Here is a 25011-nt window from a genome sequence, read left to right on the forward strand (position 1 = left end):
TTCTTTTTTCCATGAATATTTTCGAGCTCCTTAATTATTCCATTAAACCTTTACAACTCATCTTCATGGATTAGGAAACTAAGTACAGAATTCTGTCGACCTGCCCAAGGTCGTGGAGCTAGGAAGTGACAAAACCCAGTTTCGGACTGTGGGGTCTGATGCCGGAGCCTGTGGTCCTCACTCTCATGTGTCCTTAACCTGCACATCCTTTGCGTTGCTCTGGTCTGCATGTTTTAGGCCCTGGAGTTGACGGGCCCTCGTCTAATAACTGGGTTCTAGAGACCCAGAAACACGTCCCTGGTGGTGCTGTGATTACAGGCACACATTTATCAGCATGTGGCTGTGGTACAAACCCGAAGTCAGATCATGAGATGTCAACACAGAGTTTTAGATTAAATTAAACATGCGGGGCCCCTGGGTGGCTTAGGCGGTTGGGCGTCTGCCTTTGGCCCAGTTTGTGATCTCAGGGTCCTGGGTTGGAGCCCCACATCAGGCTCTGTACTCATCAGTGAGTCTGCTTCTCTCTCTCTCTTTCTCCCCACCCCCTTTCAAATCAGTGAATAAAATCTTTAAATGAAATTAAGCATGCTCCATTTTGACCTTTGGTTCTGCCACTGAATATCTTCTTGTTCTTCCCTCTTTGTTGTCTCCTTTCTCCCCCCTCCCTTTTCTGTCTCTCTTTCCTTTCTTTCTTCAGCAAGCACTGTTGAATACTCCGGTCATTCAGAGCTGGGATGGAATTATTAGTAATCGGGTATTTTATTAGGTCTAACATGACTTTATGGTTGGGGACCTGAGGACTGTCCACCTCTCCAGTACTGTCTAGAGGACCCTCCGGGGAGCTGTCATACCTGAAACCATGTTGAGGAAAGGCAAGGTACCTGAAACCAGTGCCTCTCACCCTAGTACAGCGTGGGCCCCTCGATCTCTGATTTTGGGGACTGGTTGGTGCTCATCATTAAAATAGGCAGTGCTGAAGGAAGCTGCACATTTCTGCAGGCCTGGAGTAGAGGGGAGGTTTTAAGAACTTTTTCAGATCTGAGGCTTGTGGAAATGAATTGCTGAGTGTTCTGGCCTGGAATTTAGAAGACAGGTCAGGACTGGAGTTGGGAACATCAGGCTATGACAAAAATAAGAGCAGTAGAGGAGATTGCTCAAAGGATCTGGAGAGGAGCAAGGTCTCTGCCTCCTTTCCTTCCAGAGCTGGCACCTGTCTCTGGTCCCATTTCCGCAGTAGCCCTTCCTCCTTTTAGTAACTCAGGCCAGGTCCACCAGTCTCTGGCCTCCTGTACACGTCCTTTTGTCTTTTCTTCCCCCGTTCACCCGGGTCCCTTGTGTATTTAGTAAAGCTGGAAGGGAGGGGTCATGATACAGTAGAACTCCGGTTTGTTTCAGAATCTGTAGTCTTGTTCTCTGTATCCGGGCTTTGTCATTCGCTGTTTATGTGATTGATCGATTGATTTTCTCAACATCAAATTCCAAGTCTGTAAAAATGAGTTAATAATGTCTGTCTTGTCTTTGTCACAGAGTTGCTGTGTACTTTTTAACTACTGTAATAGATATGAAAGCTCTTTAAAAGGGGTCTTGGAGGAAATCATCTTTTAGGGCACTTGGGTGGCTCAGTCATTTGAGTGTCCGATTCTTGATCTCCGCTCAGATCTTCATCTCAGGGTCGTGAGTTCAAGCTCCACGTTAGGGAAAAAAAGAAAAAGAAAAAGAAAAAAAATTGTCTTTTTTCCACACTAACATATATAGTACTTATGATGTGTTTTTCATTCTCTAGGTGGACTCTAGGCGCCTTTGGATTTATATACACTTTTCCTTTTATAGCCTCTTCAACACCCAAAACAATGTGCATGTGAGATGTTGATTACATGGTAATAATTAGGGTGTTATTATTTTTTAATTGTTGTAGCATTTTTTTTTTTGAAGAGTTTTTCCCAGATGCTTGTAGGATATTAACTTCTCCATAGAAAGTTTATTCTTTGACTTTACTAACCCCCTTCCCTTACCCTCTGCACGGGTGCCCTCTTCCTGCCATGCATGGTTGTGTCTCCTGGGAGTCTGACTCTGCCCCAGCCGTGGTGCCTTCGCTGTCTCTGTGGACACTTAAAACCCCGTAGGAACAGAGGGCCCAGCTGCCTGACAGAAAACTCCAGGCCCAGACAGGGTTCATCCATATTTGGTTCTAGACAGCATGGTGCTGGTTTATCAACAGTGCACGTTCTCTGCTTTCTGCTGAGGCCTACTGGTGTCTGGCTTCTTGCTTGTGTTTATTTTATTTTATTATTTTTTTAAGTTCTTACTGTGAAATTACTGACTTCTTTCAGATATTCAGTTTTAGGAGGATTCTGTCTTTGAATCCAGTTTTGTTCTCCTGTCGCTTTCATGGTACTTCCTTTTTCACCCTGCTGTGGTGCATTCAGGGAGGACACAGGACCCAGAAAATATTTTGTTGCGTTTCCTGGAAAACTTAGTATGTGCGTTAGTGTGGTAACTGTGGGTAGTGTGGACACATACCCATCTTAATTGATATTTATGGTATTAGCCTTCTCAGTGTTCTCTACTTTCTCCTTACCTTCTTAGCATGCCCCCAATAGCTAAATATTTTACCTAATAAAATGTATTTTCTTTATCAGGCACTGTGTAAGATGCCTTATGACTTGAAAACAGGATTCAAATACAGTTTCTGCTGAAGTATCAAGGTCCTTTATGTCTGGGGGAGGAGACAGGCATTTTAGTAGGAAGGTTGTAATGCCAGCTGGGCTAGGACACGTCCAACATTAAAAGCACAAAACTTTGTATTAGAAGAATATGTGAGAGGCAAAGAATAAACAAGAGTGAGGACGTTGCCAGTGTGTTAAGTAATTCATGCTTTCTGCTGAGGTTCTTTATATACAATGTATATTTTATCTGTAATTATCATATACTTATGTGAATATATTTAATTTTAATATATTTATATGTATCTGTTTTTATACTATGTAAAATGTTACCTGACCTCTGTCTTACCCTAGCCCCTGGCCCTTCAATTTTTATTTTACTGCGATTTGAATAGTACCAGACAGACTGAAAGACATACACATTTTTTTCAGAAGGTGACCAATAAAAGCAGTTGGTGGGGTGATTGATACGTATCTTGATGTTTAGAAAACCGGAGGGATTAAGGAGAAAGGTCTGTGGCATATCAGGAAATAGGAAACTGTCTGGCCAGTTGCTGGAGATGGTCGCTCAGACGTGCCTTCAGTGGATAATGCTTAAATCCTAGTGTGTGGACACACGCACACACACATAGTCTCTCTGCCTTATTAACCATTTATTCTTACTGTTTTTTATTAGATGATTTCTTTTACCCTGTTACTTTCTAAATATTACCTCCACTGGGACCTAATTAGAACCCCTCAGAATTCACAGAAGGTTCAAAATGCATGTGGGCTCCAAATGTTATCTTTAGACATTACAGGATATTAGAAACTAATTATGGTTATCCATTGTGTATACAGGTACATAAACACCTCTCTGCCAAATGTGTTGTCAGGCTGCGTCTCATTAACTTTTGAATTTGGAAGGGATTTTTCTGTCCTGGAGTGAGATATTGCAAGTTGAGACCGAAAGTGAACATCCACAAACTGAAGTTTATCTTTTTTGTTAAGCTTCCTTTAGCGCTGAGGTTGCTTTGTGACTTTATGAGGGAGGTAGTACTTCTACACAAGCAAGCTTCGTAGTGAGCAAGCTTTTGTAGAAAGACTTACTGTTGGCTCTTGAACAACACAGGTCTGAACTGTGTGGGTCCACTCAAATGGATTTTTAAAAGATAAGGACAGCACAGTATGGTAAATGTGTTTTCTCTTCCTGAGGATTTTCTTAGTAGCATTTCCTTTTCTCCAGCTTCCTCTATGGTGAGAATGCAGTGTATAATATATGTAACCTACGGAATATATGCTATCGACTGTTTCTGACATTGCTAAGGTTCCCAGTTCACAGTGGACTATTAGTAGGTAAGTTTTGGGGGGGTGTTGAAGGAGATACATGAATTTTCCACTGCCTGGGGGAGTCTGTGGCCTTGACCCCTTCGTTGGTTAAGAGTTAACTAGATGACTCCTCTGTGGAATACCCATGCTTAGAATAGAATTTTCATTTAACCTCCAGCTAATCAAAACATTTGGTAAGATGTTTAAAGCACTTGCTCTCTTAGAGAGGTAACTGAACATTGCTCTTTTCATTTACATATTTATAATATGTAAGAATATTAAAATGACCCCAAAGTTGGTTTTGCCCCTAGAAAAATGACACCATGGAGTATGTGTAGGAAAGAATATCACCTCTCCAGTCTTGAGACCTGGGCTGTAGGGCTGGTTCTTCCTGTGACTTGGTCTGTGCGTCTTTAGAAAGCTGGTGCACTTGCCTGCGCTTCATTTCCCCCCCTTTAATAACAAAAGAGTTGCAAACTGTTGATCTGGAAGATACCTGAAAACTGGCCTGCTCTGTTTTATTTTTTTAATTGTATAAATAATGTTGTAATGTTGTGTAAGGCTCAGAACACTTAATAGAAAAAAATGTCACCCATAATTCCACCACCCAGATACAGGTATAATCTATCATTTTTGTGTATTCCCTTGCAATCTCCAGCCATTAGCATAAATTACCATAGTGCTGTGTATCACTTGGCATCATACATTAAGTATTTTCTGTATCACTGCATATTCTTGAATGATTACAATTTTAAAATCTGTTTAATATTTCATTGAGTAGTTATACCATATCTTACTTAATTATGCCATTATTTTTATGTATTGCTGTGATTACCATTATTATGCATAAATGTAGCGTAGTCCATCAAAATTTTTAAACATGGTGTCGGAGGATGGAGGTATCAGGGTCAGAGGTTAACTTTTTGTGGTCGTTCAAATCCACTGATGGCTTGTGTTCTCAAAGGGATGTTTCCATAACTGCAGCAGGAATGTGTGAGTGAGTCAGAATCTTGCCAGTTGTGCCAGCACTAGATACGTCGTTTCCTTGGTATTAGCATTTCTTTGGTTATTGTAAGGTTAAGCATGTCTCCTCATGTCTCGTGTGTAGTTACATTTTGTATATGGCATTTGAAAATGAATACTTTGCCATCTTTGGGAGCCTATTCACTGCAAAACAAAGAGACCATATTTTAATGAGAATGGTACGTGGCTTGCATGAAGAAGAGGTTCTAGAACTTTTTGAGTCCCGTGAAGGGCCCCTTGAGTAAATGGAAAGCCGCATCTTATTCCTACATGGAAATACAGAGGTGGTAAAGTAGTTTATTTCCCCTCTACATTTCATGTCATCTCAGCACAACTTTCAAGTTTATTGTTCTCGACTCTTCTCAGAGTTAAATTCTAAAACTGTCTTGATGAAAACCTAGGCAAAAGAGCTGAGAGAAATTTGATGAACAGGAGTAATGAGGAACGGGGACCAGCCGGCCAGATGCTGAAGCACATTAGAAAGCAGCCCTCATTGACGTGGTGGTGTTGGTGCTGGGATGGGAGACTGTTGCACTGCAGAACCCCCAGCTATGCAGAGCACCTGGGCGTGGAACTGAAGATGCAGTCAAACAATGCCTCAAAACATTCTGAGGAGGAGGGATTATTCTTCTAATGGCCTTGGGGTAGTTGGTATTAATGAAAATGGTCCAAATAGACCCTGATAGGAATTACAGGGAATGTTAAGCAGTAGCCAGAAAAGGCTGAGGAAGAAAGAACAGATTTATTATATCTGTAGTAATTGGAAACAATACCATTTTTAGTTTAAAACTGGGGGTTTGCAAAATTTGTCTGCAGAGGGTCGGAGAGTAACTATTTTAGACTTTGAGGGCCAGGTGGTCTCTGTCATCAGAGCCACTCAGCTCTGCCATTGGAGCAGACGTGACATCAAATATACGTCAAATACTTGCATGACACACATGCATTTATTTACTTTCTTATTTATTTTTAAAGATTTATTTATTTAGCTAGAGGAAGGGGTAGAGGGAGAGTGAGAGAGAATCTCCAGCAGACTCCCTGCTCACTGGGCAGCCAGACATGGGGCTCGATCCCAGGACCCTGTAATCATGACCTGAGCGGAAATCAAGAGTCGGATTCTTAACTGACTGAGCCCACCTGGCGCCCCCACAATATTCATTTGTAAGAGGAAACATAACATTTCGCGTGCCACTTTCCACACACAGCTATACCCAAAGTAAAATTTCTGACTTTTTAAATTTTTTTACCATACTCTGTGTGAAAAGCACGATCTCATTGTTGCCCTCACTTGTATTTTCCTTCTACCAGAGTTGTGTAAATGTGTGTGTCTTTTATTTTTCTTTATTTATTTTGCTCTATTTGTTTGCCACTGAGGCCTCTTCTTTGGTGAATTACAGGTAGAGTTAATTTGTCTTATTTTATGTCCTAAGGTCCTGGACATCGATTGGGTAATTCCAGCCCATTGCATTCTAGTGGGGTGCCATTTTGCTTGGCCACACATAACTCTTCTTGTCAGTTTGTGTCTATGGGTCTGGGAGTGGATTTTCAGCTCCTCCCTTAACTGAGTCCTAAGCAGGCTGCTTGCCAATAGACTGAAGATGGAGAATTACTTTGCCACTACTTTGCCTCTTGTGCCTGAGCTCAGATTTTGGTTTGTTCACTGACTGCTTAGGTTCTCCGCCACCTTGAAAGTTCACTGTTGCCCAAATGACCCGAGCCTGCCTGTGCGCCTGGGATCCTGAAATCCAGCCACGGGCAAGGTCTGCCTTTGCCTTTCTGTCCATCCTGGTGAGCAAACCTAGACCTTGGGCCTCACACCCTCCCCTTGTACAGTTTCACAGAACGGTCAGTGTTCTGTTTCACCCCTGAGTTATGAGAGATATTTCTATTTTCCAAGATATGCAACGGAGAAAATGATGAAATCGCCTGCACAGAGCCACACAAAGATTCTTAGAGGACGTACGCTGTGAGATTATTATAATTACCGAGGTGGAAATGTCACTTTCTTGGTCCAGCATGTCCATGGCCTTCATGTGCTGTCTGCACAAAGGCTGTCCCTGCCCCTCCCTGCAATCTTTCCATTGTTGTATGTGCCACAGGAACTGAGACAATTATGACAGAGCTGAGCTGGTTTCTCTTCTCTTTTGGACTTGATTGTTTGTCACAATTCTGATCACCATTTCTTCCTCCAGATTATAAGATTGTAAAAATATGGCTATACTTATATTTCCTTTTGCTGCTTTGGGCTTGAAGAGTACTGCTTTTGTTTGACATTCCTCTGTTAGTGACCCGTCTTCACATACATCATCCGCTGCTTATGGAAAGTTCTCGTGTTCAGTGTTTCACCTGGTCTCCTTAATCACCTGCGAAGTAATCAGAGCAGGGTGGGTTGTCTCCATTTTGCAGGTGAGGAAAGGAAGGCCCAGTGTGGTCTGGGAGGTGCTGGCCTGAGGCCACCATTGGAGCTGGTACCACAGCTGCCTTTCGATGTGTGACCATGTTTCTCCTGACATTTTTCTTTCTGTCCTCAAAACTGCTTCTCTTTAATGAGTTTCAGAGATTTTCTTGTCTGGGACATGAAGAAATTAATGACTTTTCTTGAGAGATCTAAGCATTAGTGCTTTAGCTTATTACTTTTTTCACTCTGTGACTGGCCTGAGTACTTTCGGAGAAGAAAGGACATTGTAAATATTCCCCTCTTCTTCAACAGTGAGGCAGACATTTTCAAAGAAGACAGAGACCCTGAAGAAGCTGTGTTAGTTCTCTGGTACTTTTAACAGCATTGCAACCACAGTTTTGGATTTTTCTCCCTGTGGCTTACTAGCTGTAGGCTGCTACCGTACATAACATTTGGGGGTCGTTGATTCCTGTTCCTATTTTAACTGTGTGAGTTCTGTGTATTATGTGACCTTTGTCTTCTGACCTTCAGATTTAGAGAACTGGAAATTTAGGAAGTTTTGTTAGGACTTGAATCCAAGTAAATTCCCTCATGAGTACAAAGACTTATAGAGATGTGGAATGTTAGAATTTAAGGGGACTTTCATCCACGTAGCCCCCTTAATTAGGAAAAGTGGCTAGTTAGTGACAGAGCTGAGGCGAGAGCACCGAGATTAGGTGAGGTTTCCTATGGGTTTGCTCCATGTCACTGAGTGCTATCCCCACTGTGGCATGCCTTTTCCCACCAGACTTGGGGCTCTGAGGGCTGGAGCTGTGATGGTTCCATGCATGGCTCTGCTCCCTAGCAATGATCAGTGCACTTGCATAGGCCCTCAGGATTTGTTTGTATCGTGAAGGATCTGAACTTGTCTCTTGGTTGGTATTGTGCCATTACTGTTATTGGCAAACTTAATTGTAAGGAGAATTGCAGGGTTTAGTTGTGGTTTACTATGGGAAACAAACACTCCAGGTATATTAGGCAGGAAAGATTTAAGACATGGTATTAGGTGCTTCAAAATAATTGCAAGGATTGTATACAGCGGGCTCAAGGCTGAGTTTTCAGTAATGAAGCTCAGACCCACACAAGATTATTATATTTTCCACCATTTGAACAGCAGAAAATCGAGAGGCTACCACAGAATTGTTGGGTTGAGGAATGCTGCACTGTGAATAAGAAGTCAGGAAAGTAGCACCTGGACCCTGAGACATAGAGTCCAGCCACGCATCTGTCATAGCTGGCAGCTACAATGCTAATATGGGATATGGGAGTATGGACGGAGAAAATTCCCGTCTCCTTGGACATGCTTCCAGAAGAAAGTAAGCCAGAGCTGCAGGAACATGGCCTTTGTCTTACTTTTGTCTTCCAAATCTCAAGCCAGTATGCATATTTTGGCAGAACATCTTTTGGGATCAAGCCCTACTTACAAGGCATCCTCTGCAATATGGCAAGTTTGAGTGCTAATCCACCATATGCAAGACAGTAAGGCTTACAGTTTTCACAATGTGGGCATGTCTTCCATAAGCCTCTGTGCGTTGTAGATAGTGCACTGAGGATGGAGTAATAATTACGTTCTTTGAGACCTTTATCTGTCAGTGCAATTAATTATATAACAGAAGGTAATGCAACCACTTTACTTTAGGGAATCCCTAAGGGAAATTCCTATTTATCAGAGAAAATGCCATAAGGAGGGAAGATCCTAGGCTGGGAGAGTATTCTAAACTGTTTTGGTTTCAAACATCTTGGAAAGTACTACAGGGAGACATGCAATATTATGATATAACAGTGCTTACCATGTGTAGGGGGAGTTCCGTCTTTGGCACTGGGTTGTCAACTTTCCCTCTTGTGTGTTTCCTCCCTTCCCCCGCCCCTGTAGAATATACATTTAGAATTTGCAATGGAAATCAATATAAAATAGTTTCTTTAAATTAAATTGATTTATAGCTTGTAGGACTCCATTGAATGCTTTTGACTTCACCTTCCTTAACTCTTGTGTACCTATTTAGAAATGTAAAACAATTATAAGTAATCCCCCCCACCTTTACTCTTATATCCTAGTGAATAAATTTGGACACATTTTATTTCAGTTTCTTGTCCACTCCATTGTTTTTTTCTGTTCCAAAAGAAGAATCAGGCCAACCTGTTGTCCTTCTACTTGAAGCCTAGCAGACATGATAAAATCACTGGTAATATAGGTTGGGGTAGGGGACAGGAATGGGCAGATGGTAAGGATGTAATTGAAGTAAATATTCTGGTTTTCTTTGCCAGAGCAATATTCTTTACTTAAATGGAAAGGCTGAGTGAGTAGGGTCATTGATACTAGCTTCTGCTAGATTTTGCTTTATCTTGCATTCTTCAACTCCTGCAGAATCATTCTGGTACGTTTTCTCTTACTGGGAAGCACATGTCTCTGGAGCAGGGAAGCCCGAAACACTCCTCTCCTGAACACTGCTAATTGCTCAATCCTCTTAGCAACGGGAGTAATAATTTAAAGTATGGGAGGTCTTTGGCTATATGGAGCCTTTGGGAGAAGACCCCATCATATTGAGAATCCTCTTGAACTCAGCAACCAAAATCTCATTATCACAGTGTTATAAGTAAATGACTGTATGTAAGTTACCATCTAAACTGGGACACCTTTGAGAGTGAAAAGGGACATCGCTAATAATTACATCAAAACAACAAGCATACATTGGATGTTTGGTTACCCTGATTTTAATGAACTGTGGAGGACAGTGTTTGAAATGGGAGCTAACATGATGCAAAAATATTTTAACTCTTTACATTCCCAAACCTTTATGTTTACCTTCCTTTTTATGTAATAATCACTTTCTGAGCATTGATAGAACAGGTTCTGTATTAGTCACTAGGAAAATAAAGGGAGATGTCATCTTTGTTCTTTATTTACTTGCAGTCGTTGTTGTTGTAATATAAGAGCAGCAGATTTTCAGCCTGGCTCCTGGCATGGCCGCTATAGGAAGGTTAGGGAAATGACGCATTTTGGACATGCCTCCTCAAGATGAAATGTATTCTGCCAAAGGACGAACATTTAAATAAGGTGCGAGGAACTGCTCCATCAATTTGTTTGTTTTGTTCTTGGGATTTTCTTAAAACGTTGGCAGAAGGAAACATTTATTTATTTATTTTTCCAAAGAAAGTTTGAGAACTACTGGTTGGAGGTCAAAAATTTTATGTTATTATTCTAAAATCATAAGGCTAGTTGTAAAAATAATAAGTGGGGGGTTTGGACTTTTAAACTTGGAACACAGAAACCAGTAAACTGAGGAAATCAGTAGAAAATTTAAAAAGTAAAAAAAGAAAAATTAAAAACAAACTATTTTAAATTATTTTAAATATCTGGAGGGCTGCTCTGTGTCAGAGGGCCTGTGGTCACAGAGGGCAGAGGTAGGACTGATAGGTCATTTTCATGGGAACACATAATTCTTTTGGCAGTTTCAGGTTTCTGCCATGGAAGGGGCTGCCTTGTGAGGTAATGAATTCTTGGTCATTAGATATGTTCAAGCAAATTCACAGATGGTGGTTAAGTTTTAACTTCAGCTCCACATAAGAAGAAATATGTTCACGGACAATTTCATGTTTCTTGGATATTAAACTTCTGTATTGATGAGTGTTGTTACCTACCACCTTGCAAATGTATACAATGTGTGTGTGTGTGTGTGTGTGTGCGCACGTGCGTGCGTGTGTGTGTGTGTGTGTGATTTCCCAGAGTATTAGCCAGCCTGTATTTTCTTCATGTGGTGCATTGTCTAGTTTGCATGGCGGTCAGTAATTGATAAAAATGCAGAAGGCTCAACGTTAGTGCTCTCATCAAGGGAAATTTAAAAGGGAATAACATTCACCGATGTCATTCTGAAACCTCTTCGAAACAGCCTGGCTCGTTTTTACTCAGCTGCCATTGGTTAGTGCCTCCACAGATTATGTCTTTGTTTCAAAATCTCGAATAAAAGTGGAATGACTTCCAACGTGACTTAAGAAAAAGGTCACCAGTTGAAAATGGTTTCAATTGTTTTGCTATTAAATGTGATGTTGCAAAACTACCCTTTCTTACATAATTTGAATTTATAACACATTCTAATGAGAAGCCTGGTTTTCATACGATTTTTAATACTGAGAAATTTCTCCAGGCTCTTGGACGGGTGCTAAACAAAAGTTATTATTTCAGAGCATATGATGATGCATGAAGTTGAAGTTGAATCTCTTTGTTTTCTAAAATTGTATCTTGTGGTACTTGAAGGTTAAAAATCTGTGTCTGTCTCTCTCACTCTCCCCCTTTATTTGTCCAACATCTGGGCATTTTCATTTGATTTTACAGTATCCTTATGTTTTAGCCTAAAAGTAAAGTAGATTTGGGGTTTGGCAGAAATTTAAGATGAAGGTTAAGTAATAGGGCAACAAAGATTACATTGGAAACCTTGTAGTAATATTACCAAAACTCTAATTCAAATTATAGTGTCTAAACTGTGCAGAGGCTCTAAGCTAGTTTATGACCAGCAGCTGTGACATTAAGGTACAAAGAGCATACTTGACAGGTAACAGGTTTTTGAGCGATGGAATGTTCAGGAGGCTGAAGTATAGATGAACTCTCTGTTTTGCAGCTATGATTACTCTTAGTGGGATATATGGCCTGAATAAACATTGCTTCACACCGTCTTATGTAGTATTGTCCAAAGGAAATATGGCCTGAGGTTTGTCAGTGGTGGACTCATCTTCAGTGAGGACAAAATTAAATATTTCAACTTTTCCAAGTTATATTTAAAACAGACATTTTCTGTTATTCTTTTTGTTTTTATTGGGGTATTAGAGTGAATTTTTAAAAAAAGATTTTGTTGATTTATTAAAGAGAGCGAGTTAGAGAGCAAGCACAAAGGAGGGGGAGGACTAGAGGGGAGGGAGAGGGAGAAGTAGACTCCCTGCTGAGCAGGGAACCTGATCTGGGGCTTGACCTCAGGACCCTGAGATCATGACCTGAGCTGAAGGCAAGCACTTAACTGACTGAACCACCCAGGCTCCCCTTAAAGTGAATTTTTAATAAAGGAGAGTGCAAAAAATTATTAAAAAAATTGAAATCAATTAAATATCCCTCAAAGTGCTAATAAAATTCCATAACCTGTTTAATGGGCACGTCAGACTTGTAAACACATAACTAAAACATAGTCTTTACATATTTCATTACAAGTGGGAACAAGCTGTTGGGGGAGTGCAGACAAGTAAACAGCGGTTAACTTGTGGACCAGTGGTGGGTTTGGAATGAGAAGATTTCAAGTATCACTGGAGAGATCGCTAGGCCTCATTAGAGTTTGTATCTGTGACTTTTCCATGCTCCCTGTTTCCCTAGTAAAGGAGTAAGACATAAACTAGGATTTTAAAACCTTTATGAACTGGGCACTCAAAATCTCATCTTTGTAAATTCAGATGTCCACTTTTAGTAGATTTCTGAGCTCAAAGTTTCAGAGTACTGTTTGCCCCTTTCTCTTAGCTTTGGACGGAAACCAGTCTGTTAGCATCAGAGACTTAGAGAAAACCTCCTTAGGAACACATTTTTTTGTGAGCCTGGTACACTTCACAGACTTGCCATGCTATTATAGAACATAAAATGATGTAATGAGAAGGAATTTTGGAGATCACCTTCTTAAGGCTTACTATTGTAGAGCTGGAGAGACTGAAGTCAGGGAGGGTAAATATTTTCTTGATCATTTAGCCCAGTAGAACCATTGCTGTGAAATGTGGCCTGGGGTCACACGACTGATGGTGATTTTCCATGGCATGATTTTCCCCTGACTCTTAGAAGAGTGATTCTTTATTCCTCTATTTCCATACCTTTTAGCCACTCTAGTTATCCAATAATCAATAGATTTACAGACTTGCTTCGTGAAAGTTTTCTACTGTGAACACTTTTTGGAGGCAAAGCAATTGGGTTTGAATGTGTCCTCTGATACATATTAGGGGTTGTGTGACCTTGGAAGAGTTGCTCCAGCTTCTCTAAATCTTGGGTTTTGAATTTTCGAATTAGAAGGAGCAAATCAGTTCCTATGATTTCTCACAGCTAGACTCTTGGCCATGGTCCTGGCTGTTGTCATCCATGCCTATTTTTCTGTGACTGATGGGAGTTGTGGCAAAGAAAGATTAGTTAGTTAGTAATTGGTTTGGTTCTATTCTTTTTTACCTTCTCTCGAGTGTCCTGGTCTTTCCCTGTCCTGGTTGATGTTCCCTTGCTGGGTGACATTCTCAGTCTGAGATGAAAACTCAGTGTGGACGTGTATCTCTATCCTGCTTCACTTTTTTTGTCAGAAGCACATGTTTATTTGTCTGGATGGATGCTTTACTCCCTCCTGCTTCTTTGTTTACCCGGATCTCCCATGCGGTGGGCAGGTTCTTATCACCCACAGTGCTGCCAGCAATAAAGATTCCGCCTTTGCCATTAGTTGACATTCATACTAACTCTCTGCAAGGCGGGTTGGTATTTTGTGTGGATTCCTGTCCTGCCTCCTTTCACTTTACACTCCCTGGTCAGTGGGACTCAGGGGAGTCCAGACAGGATTGTAAGAAACCTCAGCTCACTCCACTTGCAGACTTGTGGGAGGAATCATGGAACATGAGAGGTGGAAGGAATGGCAGCAGGCATCTAATCGTTTGCTTATGGATAGGGAGAGCCATCGAGGCTCAAGGAGGTCAACGGACTAAAACCATCATTGAGTCAATTAGTGGCTGAGCTAGAAATTACACCCAAGTCCTCGCATTTAAGTCCAGAGCTTTTTCCAGTATTTCCAATTGTGTCTCCGATAGCCTATATAAAGGTTTGGCATTTCCGCAGAGTTGTTCTGTAGTCACCCCTTCCAAGGAATGCCAGCTGTCCATGCAGAGAGTGGGGCGCTTAGCCAGTGCTGGGCCAAAGTTGCCTGTAGAGAGAAGTTGAGTGAATGCATTGACATTTTCAGCCCATGGCAGATCCCGCTTTGCCCTTCCGGCTCTCTCCTGACCTGGTGCTTCAGAGGAAGAGTGATTACATTTGCTGTTCAGCTAACAATTTGTGTAATTTCCAGCCTGCCTCATTCTTTAACATTGTCTTCCCACGCTTCCATCACATGCCACAGTATATCTGCTTCATAATTACACTGGTAGAGACTTACCTCCAGTGCTTGGAAAAGGTTTGCCTTAAGTGCTTACTTACTTGTGCATCATAAATCTTGATTGATACCTTGGTAACCTCTGTGATCAATCTATGATTCCTTCCTGCAGTGGTGAGGACTGAGAAGTCACGGAAGCAGGTGACAAAAAAAAAAGAAGAGTAACTAAAAAAGAGGGCTGTGCTTTCTTACTGATGAACTGAGGGGAGAATTGTAGATGGTCTGGAATTTCCACGGATTGGCTCATTTGGGGCCTGTTCTACAGTCAGGATCTTCCATGGAATCAGAAGTGTTTGTGAGCAGGGTTAGACCTCATCTAATCCAGTCACCTCATTTTCAGAGAGGGAGGCAAGGGTGCCTTGCAAGCTCGTGGTGGGGCTCTGCCTGAAAACTGGGTCTAATTCAGAACATCAGGTATCCTCCAGCTGGATACCGAGCTATAGAAGGATGATTAGCTGTAGCCCAAAGAGGAAAGCACATTGTCCCATTTTAATAGATCGTTCAGAAAGGACGTTGGGGAGGGTATGTGCTATGGGGAGTGCTGTGAATTGTGTAAGACTGATGAATCACAGACCAGTACCCCTGAAAAAAATAATACATTATATGTTAATTTAAAAAAAAACAGAAAGAAAGCAGTTTTGATACTGTAGGAAGGTGCTGACTTTTAGGTAAAGGGGAAAGAAGGGTAAAGGGGAAACACCTCCAAAGTTATAGAAAAAGTACCGTTTAAATCTTTATTGCTTGTTTTATTTTTTATTATTTATTTATTTGAGAGAGAGAGTGAGAGACTGTGAGCATGAGGGAGGCAGTGGGGTGGGTAGTGGCAGAGGGAGAGGGAGAAGCACGCTCCCCGCTGAGCAGGGAGCCTGACACAGGGTTCGATTCCAGGACGTTGGGAGCATGACCCAAGCCAAAGGCAGATGCTTAGCTGACTGAGCCACCCAGACGTTCCCTATTGCTTGCTAAAAGAAAGAAAGTGTTGCTAAGGGACCTGGATCCTGAACTTGAGTCGGCCATTAGCTACTTCTGGTCGTTAACTCACTTAGCACCTCAGTTTCTCAAATTTCCTACCACTAAAATAGTATGTTAAAACTTGTCTTCTCCCTCAGTATCATTCATTTGTCAGCAAACACCGACCAAGAGCTAGGCTTTGGCTTAATTGCCAAAGGAGATTTAGGGACTAAAGCAACATGAGTTAGAGATTAATATAAATGCCCTAAGTCAGTTATTTTCAACCCTTCCATCAGAACAGACATATAAAGATCTACAGATGAATCTGTTGTACAGACAGTCTTGAAAACTACTACTTTAAGCTTATAGTACTTGATGTTAGATGGTGCCATGGCATGATTGGTTGGTTGTTTTTAAAATTTTGATGACCTATGTAAATGTTTAAAGAAGTGTACAGTACTGATTTTAGGAAATAGAAGAACTTGAGCCAACACTAGTTAGTTCTATTTTTGTGGCTGACAATGACTTGTCTTTCATATGATATCTTTAGAGAGGTTGAGTGGCTTTTTTTCTTTAGTGTTAAATCTCACTTGACCTGTAGTCCTGTTGTCTCATCTGCAGAGGAAGGGTCTTGGTCATCATCTGGCCTTTTGTGGCTGTTTGTGATCCATTGTGCTTCATCGGTGTATGATCCTGTGGCTCATCATGGTTATCAATTGGTGGAACAGAGTAGAGGAGACATGATGGCAAGTAATATCTGGGAGCTAGGAATGAACCCAAGGGCAAAATCTGCTGTCTAAGTATGACTTACTTTGGATTGTGATTCCCCTCCCCCGAACAGGAAGGTAGTACCATGATGAATACCATGGATTTGGGGTTGAAGACTTCAGTTTTGCTATTTGTTAGTGTGAATATATAAACATAGTAAATAACTTGCTCAAATATATGCATATCAATATATGCATATATTTGAGCAAGTTATTATATATACACACACGTATATGTTTGAGCAAGTTACACACACACACATACATATATCTTTGAGCAAGTTATTTAATTCTTACAGTCTTACTTTCTTGCTTTGCTGAATGTGAAGAATGATAGCTCTACCTCATATAATAGTGAAGACTGTTAGAAAATTGCTTGGCCTATGGTGTGTCCTCAGTAAACCTTTGCTATCTATTTTCAGTGGTGTTTTTGTACCCATTAAACAGCTAGGAAGAGAAGACAGAGAACAATGGAGAGAGGATAATAAGTGAAGCTTTTTAGGTGCTTCTTCATTGCTTTGCATGTGACAAAAGTTCCTGAAAGTCCAGTGCCTAGGGAGCCCAGCTCTCAGCCTCCCTTCACTTTGACAGGGGCCATTTCTCTTGTTTGCCTCTCTTATGATGATGTTTGCGTATTTTCACAGCCTCTGTGGAGATCTTCCCTTTCACTTCTTGCTTTCGCAATGATTGTGAGCTTACAGTGAAACTGACCTAGAACCAGAGGAAGTAAGCACAGGGTTGAGTTTTGGTCCAGCAAAACCAGCTCTCACCACTGCTTATCTTCATATTTATGTTGGTCGTCCTTGGAGAAGCTGAGAAATCCCGACTGACATGTGCTAGTTCATGTGTTCACTAAACTTGTGAGGTTTCCTCAGACCCATTTATCAAAATAAAGGGCTGTAATTTGGGGTTCAGAGAAGGAAAGCAGTATAGAATATTAGAGCGCATTGGGACTTTACAGACATTCATTTTGCAAATGAGTATCCTCTCTTGTTAAAGGTCACCCTGGCAAAGTTGAGACTAGGGAACTGGGGATGTGGAGGCTGTATGTTGATGCTATTGTGTTTATCACCTTCCTTGGATCCATCCAGAACTGGTTCATGTTTCGTACATAGAGTTTTTACTCTTGTTAGATGATTGTATAGAGATTAAAGTTCTAGCTTCTTATTTCTCTGTATAAAACCTTTAGAAAACAAGGTCAATTTATCTTCTGAACCTTTTCCCCAAATATTCTCCTTGAGTTCCTCGTTGTAATACAACTGGTCTGCTTCACGGGAAGACCGTATTTCTTCCTTGAGCTTACAGCATTTCCAGGCATTCTCTTTGTTGTTCCATTTATCTTCAGAAACAGCCAGCTTTCAAAATCCTTGTCAAGGGCCACCCTCCCTATGCTAGCTCCTATCACACACACCCCAGTTCTTCTTGTATGCTCTGTATTGCTCTCTTTCTCTTTTCACATATATAAATATCTCTTCTGTAGGTAGGCCTTAAGCTTCTTGAATATGGGATGAGAATCTGATTCATCTCAGTACAGGATGAAAATCTGATTCATCTGGAGCCCTAGTGTCAGGCAAATACAGTTATTCATTTATTAAATTAAAAGACATTTTTAGTGAGTATCTATTACATATCAGACCCTAGGAGTTGAGAGTGATAATTACTTCTGCTCTTCAGGATCCAAGAGTTTAGTTTGGGTCACAGGCAAGCAGAGAGACAGAGATGTGTGATGAGTACAGCACTCTGGGTGTTGTGCACATGCAGTGAAAGGGTATATAACTTGATCTGGATGATAGAAAACATGAATGATGTCTTTAAGGATCAGTGAGTAGTGATGCTCAGGATCTAAATGATGGGTAGTAGAGGAGACATCATTATAATTGAGAGGTAGTGAAATAGAAATGGAGGGAGATCAAACCTAGAAGAAATGGATGAATTTCCAGCAGAATATGAAAATGACCTCAAAAGAAGCATAAAATGGTTTCAACTACCATAGAAATTACTGGAAATAGGATTAAGATTGATTTATTAAAGAAAGTATATCATCCAAATGACTTTACAGTAAGTTCTGATAAACTTTTAAAGATCAGGTAATTCCAACCTCATCATTATTAAACAAATCCAAACAGTAGAAAAGGATGTAGAACCCTCATATGAAACCTAATGATGAGAAGTAACACAAGTAGAGAAACAACACTATAGAATGATCTTACTCATGATTCTATGTACAAAAATTCTCTATAAAAGAGCATATTTAATTCATCAGTATATCAAAACATTGCAACTGTGACTAAGTAGGATTTTTTCTAGGAATGCAGAGATGGTTCAATATCTAGAACTTAGCAGGATTCTTCACATAGCTAAACTGAGAGAAAAAGAGATGACTGTATAAGTGGAGGCTAAGAAGGGAGATACAGAGATTCTAAAGAGAGAAGTGTAAGGAAAGAGATGGGCATTCATCCACTTACTCCTTTGCCCATAACATAGCTTTCTAGAGGCTTCCTAGCGGGACACTGTGCTCGTTTTGTGAGACTGTTCAGAAGCTTCCAGCTTCCTGGGTCAGTCCATGTGGATTATTGTAAGTATGGTCAAGTACTAGAGGAACCTGGAGTTAAGCTACTCTTTTTTTTTTTTTTTTTTTTTTTTTTTTTTTTTGTGGGAGGGATGTGAGGGAAATATTCACAGCATCAGAGACATTTGAGTTGGGTCAAGATAAAAAACATCGGGCTTGGTAGAGAGTGAAGGGACTGAAATGGCAATGTAGCTGGTGGACACAGTGTGAGCAAGAGTGAGGGTCACGAAGATTCATTACAGATCCTGTGAATGGTGTCACGGGACCACTGTGGACATACAGAAGAATGGTATGAGGGGGCTGCATTTGAGGTCATCTCTAAACAGGTGGATGACCAGACCCTGGTACTGTCCGGAGGTGGAGCTGGAGGTGTGTTCATGGGGAAGGCAGCATCAGGGTAATATGAGGTACTGGGGATAACTGTAAAGATGATGGAGTCAATTAGTTGCATATTGATGCTTAAATTTTCATTTTTTATACTTTCCCAGAAGTTGCCTGTTCTTTTATATCTATGGCTTATCTGAAAAAGCCAGGATTCTACAGTCAATTGGCAATGTGGGATTGATCTGGAAATGTGCCTTTTTGCTTTAGAAATCACTGAATCCTATATTAACCCATTTTTTTAAGTTTCTATTTTGGAATTACTTTAGGTTTATAGAAAAGTTGCAAGGGTGGTATTAACCCATTTTTAAAATGTACAAATAACATTTATGCTACACATGTACAGACTGCATTAAAGTTTTCATATCTTTATTCTGTGCTCCTTGGTTCTGACCTGTGCTCACTTTAGTCATGTTGAAAGCAGAACAGACACTTTCATCCCCTTTCAGTAGAAGACTGAGACTCAATTAAAGAAAAATACTTACACAAAACTAAGTTTAGCATTTCTCAATCCTAAGAGATGGGATTTTTTTTTTTTTTTTAATCTCAGATGATTGTGAATGCACAACCAGGGTGAAGAGCCATGAGTAAATCAGATTCGTGGCTATTTTTCCTCTATTGGTTTTGTGCTGGGCCTTCATGGTAGTTTTAGAAATAATTTAGATCTGGTTCTTGCCCTTTCAAGGAACTCACAGTGTAGCAAGTGTCTATGTGTAGCCTGTGTAGACAGGACAAGGGAGGAAGAGGAAGAGCAGGGCCGTGCAACCAGGTGCAAGCCTGTCACCCTGGGTTCGCTGCCGGAAGCTTCCAGATTCCTAGTTGAGAGCCTTCCTCTGCCATCCCTGTCATCCTCTTTTACTGCGAATACTGCACTTCCAGCACTTTTTTGCCTAAAACCCTTCACAGGTGTTATCTTATCGGTTGTCCAAAAACTCACAAGTTAAGGAGAACAGGGCTTTATCTTAATTTCGAGGGGGTTGAGGTCCCCGAGGCCCTGATGCGGGGAGGGGACTGTTCAAGGTCACGCCACTCCCTCTGAGGCCACCTTCGCTTCCACGGTGCCCCGTCCCTCTCCTTCACCCTGCATCTCTGTGACCCTGCTGCATGCTAAGGCCTTTGTTTTTCCCTGCATTTCTAGTGTTCTTTGTCTTTACAGACATCTGGAGGTAATCATGTAGCCCTCTCAATTAATTCAGTTCAATTAATAAATTACGGGGTGGATTTGGGGCTGGGAGCCGGCGCAGGGTGCCTTCCGGGCCTCCCTGTGCTGGAGAGCTGTTGCAATCAGGCTTGGAGAGCCCTCCTCGTCAGCAAGCAGTCTGGGAGGCTCAGCCCCAGCCTGCAGGCTGCCTGGAGGGGTGACTGGCTCACCCAGACAGGCAAGACATCATTTCTCTTTCCTCACACGCTGTATTGTAATCTGATCAGAATAGCACTTTGGCTGGGCTGCTTTGCCTGCTCCTGGTTGTTTTTCACAGATGTTCCCTCTAAGACTCACTCAGCAAGGCTCCTGATGCTTGTCCCGTGCCGCCGACCTGTTCATTAGGGGTTAGGATATTCCTAGCCCTTGGCTATTAAGTGCCAGTAGGGGCCCAGGCTCTGTGGCCCCCGGGGCTCCCCTCCCCCCAGATTGCAAATGCCCCTTGGTGGGGAGCATAACTGTTCCCAAAGAATCTTTTTTTTTTTTTTTTTTAAGATTTTATTTATTTATTTGACAGAGAGAAATCACAAGTAGAGAGGCAGCCAAAGAGAGAGAGAGAGGGAAGCAGGCTCCCTGCTGAGCAGAGAGCCCGATGCGGGACTTCATCCCAGGACCCTGAGATCATGACCTGAGCGGAAGGCAGCGGCTTAACCCACTGAGCCACCCAGGCGCCCCGAGAAGAATCATTTTTAAGGCATAACCTGACACGCGCTGGTTATGCCTTTGCTTCGAGAATAAACTGTTGGTACTTCCTTGATGTTGACGCAGTAAATTCAGGTTTCCCTGTCTGTGCTTTGGTTCCATCCCATGTTTTAGTTGCTTACTAGCTGCTTTTCCCTCGTCCCCCTCCAGTCACATCAAACATGAGTGCTGTGTACTTTCTGGCCTGTGCTGACATGGTTCAGGCCAGCCCATGCTCAGCACTCAGGGTCCAGTCTGAGGGGCAGCTCATTAATGAGGTCTTTGTTCTGCTCCCTTGCCAGAAGTAATCTTACTGTGTTCTGCACCCCAGAAACTTTTTACTTATTTTTATCTCACTTAGGCAATATCACCTCACTTAGGGAACTTAATCACAATTGATGTGGTATTCATTTCAATAGGTTATTAATAAAACTTGGGCTTTCTTCCAGCCTGGCTGGTATCAGACTCTCCTACCGTAGAAACTTCTTCAGGTTAAGGAGCATCTCTTACCATATCTATTTCCTGATGAGAGTTAGACATTATATAGGTAACTGTCAGAAGACATGTTCAAGATTGGCTGAGGGGAATGTGCCATTTTCTTCTCCTCCAGTGAAAGTCAGTGTTTCATCCTCCTCCTCCTCCCCTCATTCACCATTTCTCTTTCTCTCTCCTCCTCCTCAGAGAGCTCTGTCAAGATTTCATCAAGTACGAACTCAGAGGATATAATGTTGAAGTGCGGTAGGTTGCCTGCCTTTTCAGGCTTCCATAAGCCAACTCTGTTTATTTCTCTTTAGTTCCAGATTCCAACAATGTCTCACCCATCTTGGCTGCCACCCAAAAGCACTGGTGAGCCCCTCGGCCATGTGCCTGCGCGGATGGAGACCACCCATTCCTTTGGGACCCCCAGCATTTCAGTGTCCACACAACAACCACCCAAGAAGTTTGCACCAGTAGTTGCTCCAAAGCCTAAATACAACCCGTACAAGCACCCTGGAGGTGAAGGTAAGTGGGGGGCTTCAGAGTCAGGTGCCCAGAGTGTGGGAGAGTTCAGTGTGAGAAAAGTCATCTATCTGTACTATGTTGTGTCAGAAAAGGTAGCTCAGGAATTCAGTGTGCTTATCATAGTTAATAGACTGTCAAAGTTTGAAAACTATCTAGAAGCTATGAAGGCCAACCTTTCTTTTAGGGATAAAGAGAGTGAGACCTCTTAGGGGTTATATCGCTGTGGTTATACAGTGAGTTAGTGCCCCAGCCAGAACTAGAACCCTGATCTTTTCATTCAAAGCTCAGTGCCCTTCTACTGTGTTTACCTTCCAATCCATCCCATTGTCCTAGAGAGAGGTGTCTGTCACCCAGTTCCACCTCCCCCTGGCTGTTGGACACATGTCTCCACATTGCTGCCAAGAAATGGGAAACCCTTAAGAAGTGAACCTCACAAGTCACCTGGAATTGTTAAGACTAAAATTGTTTAGACTCCCCTAGGCTGCTATAGAATAAAGTTGTCTGGAGAGCTCAGTGAGATCTGCATTTGCTGAATGTGAGCGTAGCCTAGTTCTAGGGGTGGTGACAGCAGTATGTTCAATTTTCATCAAGCAGGAGTTGGATGAGCCATGGGAGCTCAGCATGTTGGGGGGCGCACCAAACGTCATAGGCAGCACGAAGAGTGCCATACTGTTGGGTTGAAGAGCTTCTGTATTTTTCCTGATCAATGTCAGCAGCTCAGCCCAATCCATGAAATAATGACTTGTAACTGACAACAGAGGAATGGTGAACTTCTGGGAGTGGAGAGCTGAGAGACAGTCAAAGGAGATTCAGCGCCCCCTTTCTGTGTTTTCTCTCTTACCCCACCCACACTTCAAAAAAATGACCCTACAGTCCCCGCGCTGTGATGTTTCTTACTGCTTCGTGGGTGACATGCTTGTGTTTCTTCTGGCAAGTTTTTGTGATGCTGTTTTACACTCTGTGGTATAGTTCGGTCTTTCTCTTTTCCTCCCAGTCCTCTCCAGTAAATACATCACTCGTCCTTTGTCCTTTGGTGTTATCATTAGAATCGAGTGACTTCGGGAGTCAGAAGCCTCTTCCAGATATCCAGCTTGTGTGAGGGGGGCTGGACGCTTAGGGAGGTGGTAGGGAAGTCGGGCATCAATGCGCACTCTTGAGCTAGGACTGTGGGTCTTTGGGTATCCTTTTTCCAAAGAGGGCAGCAAGGAGACCATCAGAGAGCCACTCTGGAAAAACAGGAAGTGACATTCTGGGTGTTCTACTAATCTCCATGGCAGTGTCTTGAGTTTTATCGGTCTTGAAGGAGACTGCCTCTCCACAGTCAATGTAAGACTTAGGGGAACTGATTTTCTTTTTTCTTTAGTGGTGGTGCTTTAGTGGTTGCCAGACTGGGGCTAGGATTTGGAAGAGAATCCCTCCTCACTAGGACAGGAAGGGCCATATATTGGCTTCCTTATTTGTTTTTTCAACATTTTCCCTTATTTGCTTCCTTTTTATTTTGTCCCCTAATTTTTTGGGGGAAATCTGAAATGGACTTCCCTCTCCTATGAAAAGAATAAGGAGTAGGAAGTAAGCGTGTGAGGAAGGCTTCATTGTGTGACAGCCTCTACCTATCTCAGGGGTGCGGGGGCAGGTCCTGTATGAAGTAGGCTGGGGCCTACATGAGGTACATGGTGTATTTGAGGGAGGAGGAGCAAGCAGCCATCTCCCTACAGACCCCTGTGTTCTGAATGCTGTGAGTTGAGTGGTGTGGCCCCTCAGGTGACTCTTGCTCTTGAGATGCTCTGCTCGCTTCACTGTGCTCTGTGAGGATTGCTTACTGCCTCTCTACTTCTCTGGGGACACTGGCCACCTGTTCAGACCTCTGCCCCTCACAACCATTTGCTCTTTCTCAACATCCCACCCCCACCCTTTTTGTTACCTGTCAACATCCTACTGGTGTTGCCTTCTCCAAAATGGCCAGACATGGCCTAGATCAGAGTTTATTATTCCCTTCTCTGGGTTTCCATATATATCGCATTCCTTGAGTCTCACAGTTCTGTTTTTTGGTCATTCCTCTTGCTCTGTCACTGTTCAACGTATGGTCTCTGCAAAACGTTCTGCCTTCTCATACAACCCTAGGAGGTAAGTGTTGTTTTCATATGGGAAATGGGAAATGGGACTTGAGAGAGGAGAGGTGACCTTCTCTATGGTTTTGTGGCTCCTGCATTTCTGAAGCAAGTCTGTTGTCCTCGCCCAGGTGCTCGCCTGCTTGCCCTTCTCTTCCTGGCAGTTCTGGCTCCTAGGCCCCGTGTGATGGGGATACTTCCTTGTAAGAATGTAAGCTTTGTTTCCCCATTTAAGCAACAAGACATGGTTTCTCACTTGTCCTTATGTTCCTCTTGGCTCCTATTATGCTACTGTGTTTTTAGTAGGAATGATTGTGTATGGTCAAATGTATGTCTGTATGTTCTTCTGTATGTATATATTTGGATGGATGGCGGATGGCTGGATGGGTGAGTGCTCTGCTCAGTAATTCTCTTCTTGCAATAAACAGTTTGGAATATGGCATCCTCATTTGAAGCAACTCAGTCTCATTTAATTTCTGAAGTCTTGATTCTTTCTTGCAATTCTGCCAATCTCTCTCTCTCTCTTTTTTTAATATAACCTTTTTTGAATACGTGAAAGAAGAAATTTCCCTTGCATATATACATTTTAAAGATAAATATGGGGAAAGGTTCATGGATATTCAGACTTTGTTTTTAAATGAAGCTGCATCTCTTCATCTGCTCTGTATTATGACATGATATTGGTTGGAAGTGTGAGATTTGCTTTACTCTCTATTTAATTTAAATGTTAGTACATTTTCTGTTACTCTAAACACTTATGATTTATGTTATTTTTTGTTTA

General features: G+C 42.0%; 1 protein-coding gene across 29 annotated transcripts in view; it reads left to right on the forward strand.

The window, feature by feature from the left end:
* LPP (LIM domain containing preferred translocation partner in lipoma) overlaps positions 1 to 25011 on the forward strand; it is a gene marked incomplete at its 3' end in the record, with an annotated part of 643639 nt that overhangs the window by 192395 nt on the left and 426233 nt on the right. For all 29 annotated transcript variants that reach the window (XM_082694120.1, XM_082694119.1, XM_082694127.1 and 26 more), the window contains one exon: positions 21915 to 22122. In XM_082694120.1, the coding sequence (XP_082550246.1) occupies positions 21930 to 22122 (193 nt within the window). In that variant the 5' untranslated portion in view covers positions 21915 to 21929. The remainder of the gene's footprint in view (positions 1 to 21914; positions 22123 to 25011) is intronic.

Source organism: Mustela nivalis (genome assembly GCF_964662115.1).
Source record: "Mustela nivalis genome assembly, chromosome: 1".
Lineage (NCBI taxonomy): Eukaryota > Metazoa > Chordata > Mammalia > Carnivora > Mustelidae > Mustela > Mustela nivalis.